This window comes from Diabrotica virgifera, chromosome 6, assembly GCF_917563875.1.
Source record: "Diabrotica virgifera virgifera chromosome 6, PGI_DIABVI_V3a".
Classification (NCBI taxonomy): domain Eukaryota; kingdom Metazoa; phylum Arthropoda; class Insecta; order Coleoptera; family Chrysomelidae; genus Diabrotica; species Diabrotica virgifera.
In genome coordinates, this window is record NC_065448.1 from 19471082 (window position 1) to 19482468 (window position 11387).

At 31.8% G+C, this 11387-nt stretch overlaps 1 protein-coding gene across 1 annotated transcript in view; it reads right to left on the reverse strand.

The window, feature by feature from the left end:
* LOC114330324 (XK-related protein 6-like) overlaps window positions 1–6191 on the reverse strand; it is a 147173-nt gene extending 140982 nt beyond the window's left edge. Inside the window, exon 1 of the mRNA XM_050654417.1 lies at window positions 5214–6191. Within this exon, the coding sequence (XP_050510374.1) occupies window positions 5214–5817 (604 nt within the window). The 5' untranslated portion in view covers window positions 5818–6191. The remainder of the gene's footprint in view (window positions 1–5213) is intronic.
* Between the last annotated feature and the right edge of the window lie 5196 nt (window positions 6192–11387).

The following is an 11387-nucleotide window of genomic DNA, read 5'->3' on the forward strand; positions in this document are numbered from 1 at the left end:
ACTTTTCGAGTTATTTGCGAGTGAATATGTTCATTTTTCAACAAAATAACCACATTTTTAGACGGTTTTTCGCAAATAACTCAAAAAGTAAGTATTTTGTCGAAAAAACCGTTCTTAGCAAAAATATAGCCTATAAAAAAGTAAAAAAAATGGTGTACGCGTTAGGTCTCTGGATCTCGTAGAACCAGAGTTATAGCCAATGAAATATAGATTCATATTCACCAAATTTCAAATAGAATATTTCGACGTGAAATATCCAAAAAATTAAGCACTTTTTGGGGAAAACCCATTTTAACTTTTTTAAAGTGTTTAAAAAAAGCTTTATTTTTGTTTTTACGAAAAGTTTCTAGCATTAAATTTAAGCAAGTTACACTCAAAATAAAGTTGGTCCCTTTTGTTTTTGCAAAAAAAAATCGGGAAGACCACCCCCTGATTAGCAACTTAAATGAAATTAATCGTTGCCGCTCCATAAATTATTTTACTTATATTGTGTTTATATGATCTGTAAGTTTCATCGATTCAAAGTGTTTATTTTTGAAAAAATTTGGTTTCAAAGTAAAATTTTTAAAAATTTAAATTTTGAAATATATGCTTTTTTCATTTTTGGTTATTTCACGTTAAAGTATTCCACTTGGAATTTGACGAATATGAACCTATATATCATTAGCTATAACTGCTTCTACTAAATAAAAAAACGTGATATATTTACTATTTTTTTAAATTTTTTATAGGCTATATTTTTGCTAAGAATGCTTTTTCGACAAAATACTTACAATTTGAGTTATTTGCGAAAAACCGTCTAAAAGCGTGGTTATTTTGTTGAAAAAATGAACATATTCACTACCAAATAACTCGAAAAGTATTGACTTAGTGAAAAAACTCTATAGAACAAAAGTTACTTTAAATTAGCCAGTTTACCCATTTCCTGACTTTGTTTGGACGAATATTTTTTAACCCCCAAGAGGGGGTGAAAACCACCCCAGGGCAAAAGCACATATCGGCACAATATCACTTTTTTTCTTTGACTTGTTAGCTGTGTTGTGTGTATGCCAAATTTCATGTCAATCCAAGCGGTTCTTTAAAATTTAAAGGTTTTGCAATATTTTACCGTTAATGAATGGACTACTTATGCAATTTACTATTTTACTTGAAAAATAAGCCACAATTCAAGTTGGAAATGTAAAACTAACTTAATGTGATTTACGATATTTTGGAAAAATCTGTCGATGTTTCTCAATATTCTAATGAATAAAATGTATCTGTTAGATTAGGCTATATTGCGTATAAATGCGTATTATTAATGCGTAAATTCAAATTGTACATCAAATTTCGTTAAATAATCATCAAACACATAAATTAAGAGATAAACAAAATATTAATTTGTGTGACAAAAGAAATATTCTAATGAATCCAATAAAATTGTAGATAAGAATTTAATATTCATTTTGTAATAAAAAAAGTACCTCAGAGATAAGATCATTTTTCAAAAATTGTATTCAAATTAACAAGTGCATGTGTATAAAATGCAAATCTATGGAATAAATTCGTTATTTCAGAAACAGACGACTTTTAAAAAATATATTAACCTTCGGATGACCAAGGGGGGTAAATTTGGACCCCAGTGCATGTTTTTATTTAATAAATTCAGACATATTATTTTCAATTTTAAACTCATTATTGTTTTATTTGACTTTAATATCGTTCTAGATACCCTCATATTTTTTTTTCGTAAAATTCCCTATATTTTACGAAAAAAAATATTTTCTGAATTTGGGGTCAAAGACGAACTTCCTTGGCCTTCCATATTCCAATTTTATATTAAGTAAATACCGTCTATTATGTGGAATTGTATGTAAGAAACATTTCAATATTGAAAAAATATTGTTTGTGAAACCTGTGGCGACGTAATTAGTATATATTTTAAAATTTTTTTAGTTATAAGTTCAGAATGATGATTCCTGTTTTTGTTCTGTTGTAATTAAAAATATGTTTTACTAATGTTTATTTATAATTTCTCGATACAATAGTAACATTAAAATTACGAATACATTATTACATTTCTTAAAACAACTTCAATTTTTTGTCAATTGTCATTTTTGACTTGGGGTCATTTTTTACCCCCGTTGGTCATCCGTGTAACAAAAAAAGGTTGGTCATCGGAAGGTTAAAACAAGTCAATTTTAATTTTTGAATGACCATCAATAATTGGTATATACACACACCCAAACTTACATGGAATCATCTGATATTTCGTGCGAATTTAAAAAAAACGAACACACGAAGTCAAACAATATTTATAGAAATCTAGTAACAAATAAAACAATAAAAAACAAATTGAAACTAGTTGTTTTAAAGTCAATAGCATAAAAAATTTTAAATTTGAAAAATTTGAAAAAAAAAACATATTCACTCGCAAATAACTCGAAAAATATTTACTTAGTGAAAAAACTGTATATGGAACAAAAGTTGCTTAGAATTAGTCAGTTTATCCACTTCCGGACTTGATTTTAACGTATATTTTTTCATCCCCGACGACGAATTATCAATTTTTTTCTTTGTTAGATATAAATTAGCTATGCGTATGCCAAATTTCATGTCAATCCAAGCGGTTCTTTAAAATATGGAGCAAAAACCGTTAGCAAATGGACTATAATAATAATTATATTATATTTATTTGTTCTCTGATAATGTAATCGTTGCTTTTTGTAAATATTTGTATTATTCATAATAACTTATCAGTACATACAGTCGGAAAAATGAAAGAATACCCATGAACGAACATATAAAACACGCTGTATTTTCCTGTCACCGTGTCACAAAGAAAATTGTGCAGTGCAAGTACATGTAACAATAATTATTACATGTACTTGCGCTGGCCAATTTTTTGTGTGACCCGGTGACAGGAAAATACAGCGTGTTTTATATGTTCGTTCATGGGTATTCTTTCATTTTTCCTACTGTATATTACTTTCCTGCTGCTGAAAATCTAAGAGCAGAAAATAAGAATTACCCAGAGGTCCATGCTAAGAATCACAAGGAGACAGAATACCAAATAATATCAGGCAAAGAACAAAAATCAAAGACATAGTAGTACATGTAGCAAAAAAGAAATGGAGATGTGTAGGTCATGTGGCAAGAACACCAAACAACAGCTGACAATCAGATAAACGAAGCAGAGATCGACCACCAACGTGCTGGAGTGATGATAAATAGAACTGCCGGAAATTGAACTGGATACCTAGCTGGTAGCAGTGGTAGCTCAAGATAAGGAGACATGGAGAAACTTAGAAGAGGCCTATTTCAGCAGTGGATGATAACTGTTAGATTATGATGATGATGATACCTTCCTAACACATAAAAAATAGTTTGTAGGTATACTGTATAACGATTCACTAAGCTACAAAAAACTACTTACAAAGGAAGGAGGAAAGGGGCGCCTAAAATTACTTGCCCCGGGCGCTTGAAAGCGCCCTGGATAGAGCTTGGCCCTGGATAGAGCTATGCAAGTGACTAAGATCATAAAAAAGAAGGAATAAGGAATAAAAAATAATAAATATGAAGTAAATTATAAAATTAACATATTTATACATTAACATACAAAAGTGAGAGAACACTGAGAGAGTAACACAAAAAATATAATATTATTAAGTAACATAATAAGTTATGATAGGACACAGGAAAACAAGATACCTAATAGATAAAAATAGTAAACAAAGATAATAGTGAATTAAAAACAGGATACTGTCTGATTCCAAATTTAACAAAGGAATGCAAATTATAAAACAAAAAACAACAATATTTGTGAAAAATATCTGCAAGAAGGAAAACTTATAAACTGAGGAAAAAAACTGTTTTTTAACAAATTAGAAAGCTTTTAGCAGTCCAAAAACTTTATGCAATAAATAATATAAATAAAAAATATTTAATCTACCGAATGTGCATCTTATGTAACTGATAAACTTTCCAGGAAATTAAGTTTGATTATAATTGCAAGTATGTGTAAGCCAATTTATTTGGCAACATTAGATTGCAGAGATTGTATAAATAGAAAAAATCTAATTCAATCTTTAAAAATCATCTGTTCTGTCAATCAAACTTGAATAACCACCTAAAGATGGTCTTTAATTCCAATTATGTTATTGTATTCACAAAATAAGGAGCCCTGAATTCGTTAACTGTGGCATAAAAATATAAGAACAGAAAATAAAAAAACTAATTTACTACATAATATTAAAACCAGTATCAACCTATGGAGCTGAAGTCTGGCAATTAACCAAGAAATACAATGCTAAATTACTAGCCACTGAGATGAATTTTTTCAGTCTAATCTTTCTGTCTAAAAGTGTCCACCAAAATACAAAGATGAGAATCTATAAAACATTAATTCAACCAATAGCATGCTATGGCTGTGAAGCATGGGTCCTGAAAGAAACATCCAAAAACAAACTTGAGACATTCGAAAGGAAAGTACTGAGGAGAATACTAGGACCTGTGAGGAAAAACTGAATCTTCAGAATTCAGATAACAACGAGCTTTATCAACTTTATAAGGAAACACCCATGTTAGATTTCATTAGAATACAAAGATTACAATGGGCCGGGCATGTGATAAGAATGGGAGAGGATAGGCTACCAAAAAGAGCACTGAACGCTAGAATGTGGGGAAAATGACCGGTTGGAAAGCCAAGAAAGAGCTGGGAAGACACAGTAAGCAGCAACCCACAAGCACTTTTAGGAGTCTGTGTATGGGAAGAGCAGTCACAGACAAACAAGGGTGGAGGCAAAAAATAAAGGATGCCAAGGTTCAATTTGGGTTGTAGTACCATAGAAGAAGAAGGACATGAATTTTTGGAGGCCAGAGAGAAGATCTAGACTAGAACACATAAGAAACAATGACATTAGACAACAAATAGGAATAGAAAGAACAATCATAGATGACATCAAAAGACAACAGCTAGTATTTTACGGGATGACAAATTGAGGAGAGAAGAATCCCCAAAAAAGTGTTAGAATTGACCCCCTAAAAAAACGAAAATGAGGAAGACTAGCAACCACATGGATTAAGGACATCTCCAAGGAAATGTCAGAAAGAAATTTAACAGATGAAGACTACTGCAAAAGAAAGGAGTGGCAATTAGGAACGGAGAGGTATATAATGCTATAAAACTGGCTTAATATATAATATAAAACAAAAAGTAAAAGGATAGTACTTACTAGTAAATGTATTCTTCCCTTCCATTTCTCTTCCATGGCTCTGGAATATAATGGCTAACTGCAGTATAAGTTGTGGGGCAGCCTCCAAAAAACATTCTAACACTCTCAACAAAGCTACATCTGAATCTTCTTTGACCATAAGTTCATAATATTTCCTTTGGTTCTCTACATCGTGATTTTTCTCCGCCTTCTGAGATCTTAAGGCATATTTTAAGGCATCGAAATACCTTAGGATAGGTGCCAATTGAAATATCAGAACAAATAGTATACACATTCCTTTCCTAGTGAATCTTTTGGTTAAATTCGTGCTTGTATTTGCGTTCCCTGGGTCTAGCACATACATTCTCACACTGAAAGCTGTGTTGATGATAGCAGGTACGATAATGAAGGCTAAAGTAGCAAAGAAATAGGCTAATTGTTTGTTGGCATAATATCTGTATGCTACGTTACAGTCAAAGAATACATCTGCTATGTGGCTGATGATGGAAAAAACGAAACCTGCAACATCCCAATTTGTAGCTCGATCTTTGGATGGTATCCTATCTACTTCATCACGTTCCTCTCGTTCTGAGTTGCACATCTTGCTTTGATACAAAATGGTCATTTTTTCAAGCAGTTCGGGATGTATTGTCCTTGCACTTAGTCCTATTTTTCATAATATTCAAACACTACATTCACTTATTTATAAATATTGTTATAAATAAAAGAACTACAAAAAGTTGACAGGAACATTTAAGACAATAAGAAAATACATTTCTTAACAATAAGACCGTGTTGGTGATTCATCGCGAATTCCTGCTGCTTCTAAGAACAAATACCTCTGCAAAGACAAGTCTGAACCATTTCAGGAATTAGAAAAGCGAGGACGAAAACTTATGTGTTCAAAGAGCGAGACGAAATGACGAAACAGACGGACTCACGGACTGACGGACATAACTACAATAATGATGAACTTAGGAATTAGGAAGTTTCGAAGTTTTGTGACAGTGACAGGTTCGAAAGTGGAAAGTATTCCCCTGATGAGTCAGTACGTCAGGAGTTCATTTACATTTCACGATTATAGCCGACCATTCATTGGCGTGCGGATGAATAGTTAAATGCGATTAATGATATCAAAATAAATTAAATATAATATTTTATACCTATTTATTTATACGCACTACATGCTATTAAAACCTAGGCTAGGGCATTGTTATAAAACATAATCATAAGATTAACTAATTACAATTTAAAAAAAACTCGAACTTAAGTAAGTATACAGAGTGAGTTTTATGTATGGAAATCCGGCCTCAATTATCTCGGAAACGGCTTGCACGATTTTTATAGATTTTGGTGGGTAGAGGTCTAATAACCGTGGGTAGAGGTTTTCTAATTTCTAATGCAGCCGATATTATAGTGATAATTACATTGTTGTCAGATCTTCCGTTTTTCTGGAAATCTAATGAACTTTCTTATTTCAAATACATTGTATACCCTGTATATTTTTGGCGTTTTTAAGTCATTAAGAAATACTGATTATCTTTTATGTTATATTCCCTATACCTAAATGCCATAGTTTCGGATTTATTGCTACATTTATTAAAAAAAAATTAAACAAATTATAAAAATCAATTTTTTCGGCCCATGTAGACACTACTTTACGTTCTTTGGATCATTGGAAACAAAAAAGGTCTTTTATAATTTTTCTATAAAGTTAATGGTTTCCGAGTTATAAACAATTTAAAGCTGAAAAAAATCGAATAATGACGATATTCAAGGTTAAAAACACAAATACATAATAGTTATTTATGTACCAAGTCAGTAAAGTGATTTGATTACCATCAAAATTTCTATCAATGTTCACCTAATATATTTTTTTCTTACTCTATGTTTTGTTGTATTTTTTCAATTCCAAATCATTTTAATTCAAAATCAAAATAATTTAATTTAATTCAAAAATGTCAAAAGCTTAATCCGTTTAGTTAGTCGATCTTCGCACATAATGACACATTGCCTCCGTGGCGAAGCGTTTAAGGCGAATGAACCCCAATATACCAACCGCGCTGATAGCTGGTTCGAATCCCAATAAAAACTTTTATTTTTTTTATACATTTTATGATTGTAAGTATATTTATTATATAATTTTATTTTCAGAAAATACGTATTTAGTTAAAAAAATTTCCGACAATTAATGTTCAGAAATCATTTGTGGCATTTTTAATGTGTTTGTGTGTGTTTTATTCTTTTATTATTTTAATTTTTGGCACTGTTTTAATAAAAATGTTTGAGAAGTGGTAAGTATAAATTAGTTTAATATTTAAATAAAATATAAATAAAAAGTATATTAATTTCGTTTAAATCATATAATAGAGGTATAATTTCTTACGTGCGTATAAAGTACACACACATTCTTTTTTTTTTAATACATTTAGCAATAACTCCGAAACTATGGTATTTAGTTATAGGGAATATAACATGAAAGATAATCAGTATTTCTTAATGACTTCAAAACGCAAAAAATATACAGGGTGTTCGATTTGAAATAAAAAAGTTCATTAGATGTCCAAAAAACGGAAGATCTGACAACTTTGCAATTACAGTGGAACCCCGTTAACTCGGATTAATTGGGACCGCGGCCGATCCGGGTTATCGAAAATCCGGGTTAGCTGGAGAAAATGGTAAAAATTAATAAAATATGGTATGCTTACAGATAAACTCCGTTATAATTGTCACACAGACACTGGTAAACCACGTTCGCATTCCACACAAAACCACACATACAAAGCGTCGTCAAAAGTCTCATTCTTAGCTTTATTAGCTTTGCACCGATTAAACTGTCTTTTGTTATCATTTTGAAAAAAAAAATTCTTCGATTTTAGTTCTATTTTTCTTCCAATCCGATACTGTAGATGTACCGACACCATAATATAATGCTGCAAGATTCACCTTTATCAATTCTACTTAATGCTTCTAGTTTCTTTTCCATTGTCACTACAACATTTTTACGTTTTGTTGCCCTTATAGACAAAAGACACACAAACACAAAATCTGAATAAATTTACGAACGATTACAAAACGGAAGCGAACAATAATACGACTTTACTACACATAATACCGTCTCTGATGTTATGTTATTTAATAAAAGTGATGACTAAGACCATTGTTAAAAAAAGAATTTTAATAGTCTTTTCGAAACAATGCTAACACAGACAGTTTCAAAAAAATAAAGGATAATACAGGTGCATGTTGTTTTCGACAATGAATGTGGTGTACCATGAGTCATTTTTACTATGTTATATGTAGTTCAATCCGGTTCCATTATCTCTCAAATATTATATTACATAGAGTTGGTACAAAACCTCGTGAACCTTGAAAATGCGTATGTATAAACGAAATAAAATGAAGCCAAAAACATACGACTATTTTATTTGCTGCGAATTGCGCGACAGGGTCCCATCTGCACCCTGATTGCCCTGATATTTTCAGTAATGTCGGATTCATCAATCGTTTCGTTCGTATATTGACGTCACCAAATGAATGAATTAGGTTTACGAGATTTTGTAACAGCAATACATTTTTATTGTTGAAATGTTTGTCTGATAAAAATCGGTCCGGGTTAGCCGGAGTTCCGGGTTATCGGGGGCCGACTTATCGGGGTTCCACTGTATCACTATAATATCGGCTGCATTATAAAACCCCTACCCACCAAAATTTATAAAAATCGTGCCAGCCATTTCCGAGATAAGTGAGGGTTTCTATACATAAAACTCACTCTGTATAAAAAATTCTTGAACTTTACTCTGAAGGATCTGATGAACAATATTTCTCTTTTCACTTCTTGTTTGTGCTATTCTTTATTCTCCACCAAAGTCCCTCACCTTCGCAAGTGTTTAATGTCTTCCTCCACTTTATTAATCCATCTCGTAAGTCTACCTCTTCTTTTGGGAGCGATTAGTTTTCTGGTCAAAACTAGTTCAGGCATTCTGTTCGCTGTCACCCAAGTAGCAATTTTTCGACGCATTGGTTGTCAGTACAAACAAATGCACTGTATATAACGTTGCCCGAGAGCATTTTAAGTTGTTTCGGCCAACGTCCCCTATCCCGACTGACATTGCGATGTTACAACTTTAAGTAATACCTTTAGTTACACGGGCAACTAATTTATTACCATTGTGACAACTACATATCACAGTTCAGTTTTTTCAACAATCGCAACGACTTAAAAACGTTATAATGCTAAACTAATTTACGCCCTGGCCGACTCTGAAGTTGTCTGTCACGACCCTAGGTGTGTGACACCTTTGCGGCAACTTCAGAAGGAGAAAAAGAATTTATTTTATAACCTTATTTTTTTCTTATTATTATATGTTTTATTTTGCTGGAAATTTTCGATTTATTTAACAACCTGTTTGTTTGTTTTTTTAATAGCTGGTTTCCATTCCATTGTCCACTGTTTTATCAGTAGATTTGATAACCTTAATCTTTCAATCTTTGTATCAGCTTTGCTAGACGGGGTTGCCTGCTAGACGGGGTTGCCAGGTCAGTTTTTACTCTTTCAGTAGTTTTGCTTTCACAAAATCAGTAGATTCTTTTTAGGCCATGTAAATACAGTATACTTATACAGTAATCTGCATATCCGTCTTAACTGTCCCAAGAGGAATTCCAAAAAATTGGAAACCTAATTATTCCAAAACAACAACTGGTAATTACCATTTTTTAGCTAAAATCTACTAAATCAAAAACTAAAATATACTTAAGGATTTTTGGGATATATTTGGGATTTTTGATAATAAAAACAACAGCTAACTTAAGGGGATAGGCGCAAAATGTCGCCCGTTAAAATGTTCAATGTATTTTAAATGTTTTCATTTTTTGCGAATCCTGAGAAAACTAATAAGTATTTTGAAAAATTTAAACGCAGAAAGAAAGATTACGTTATTACAAAGGACCGAAAGTCCCTGAAAACTTCTATAATGTTTATTTTAATAAGTTACAGGGGTGAAAAAAAGACAAAATGTAGTGTCATTTTAATTCCAAATATCTCATTCAAAAAAAACGTTTTGGTTTTTCTAAATAATGCAGTCTTTCATTCTGCGTTTAAATTTTTCAAAAATACTTATTAGTTTCCTCATGATTCGAAAAAAATGAATAGGTACATTTAACAACTAGAATATTTTGTCATCCACTAATTTTAACAGCTGCATGTCTGGATCAAATTCTTCAAACAATTGTTTCGCATTTAACATTAGAAACACGTGAACACAACATTTTGTGTTTTGCAAAGTTACATATATGTTTAGATATTTTAGTTTTCCATCGTTAGCTTCTAATAGGCTCACCGAATGCCAGAACTCTTCAATAACACCTGAAATACTGCTTGCACTGTTACTTGAAATCTGCAAGTTTGTTACACAAGAATCCAGTTTCCAGTTTCATTTCTCTGTAATATTCATCATCTACGTCCTGAATCTTATTTTCGGTAATGACCTAATTATTCTGAATCTTATTTTCGGTCTTATTTTCGGATTGGGAAATTGTAACCAAATGTGTGAAAATTAATTTAGAAATGGGGTAAATACTATTAAAAAGCAAATTTTATTTTAGTCATAACAAAATGTTGAAATATAACAAAAATCTACTAAACTTTAATTTACTTTAATTATTACCTACTAGAATATTTTAAAAAATATCAAAAATCTACCAAAAAAGTAGAAATCTCCAAAATGTGGCAACGCTGTTAAGGAGAATACTACACTTTTGACACTGGTCACATGACCTCTCTGTCACCCAATAAGAGGGTGCGTTCTAAAATGGTTGGGATAGTCAGCGCGGCCGGGCTTGGTTGGCGATTGGACTCAGTGTTCCCAGACCTACTGAAAAATCAGTAGACCTACTGATCTCAATCCTCGTCTACTGATCTACTGATGGCATCCTTACATCCACTGAAATACTAAAAATTACTAAAATACTCAAAATTATCGTATTTTAATAGAGGGATTGGGTAAATTTAACGATAAATCGGTTGAATCCACCGATTTTTTGAGGCATCTGGTTGCCTTCCCCCCTAATTCTAGAATTCTACTGATTTTTCGGGGCGACATCTAGTTGTCTATAAACTAAATTACTCCACCAGCTGAATCTACCGAATTCTACCGATTTTTGAGGCGAATTGATACTACTGAAATTTACTAATCT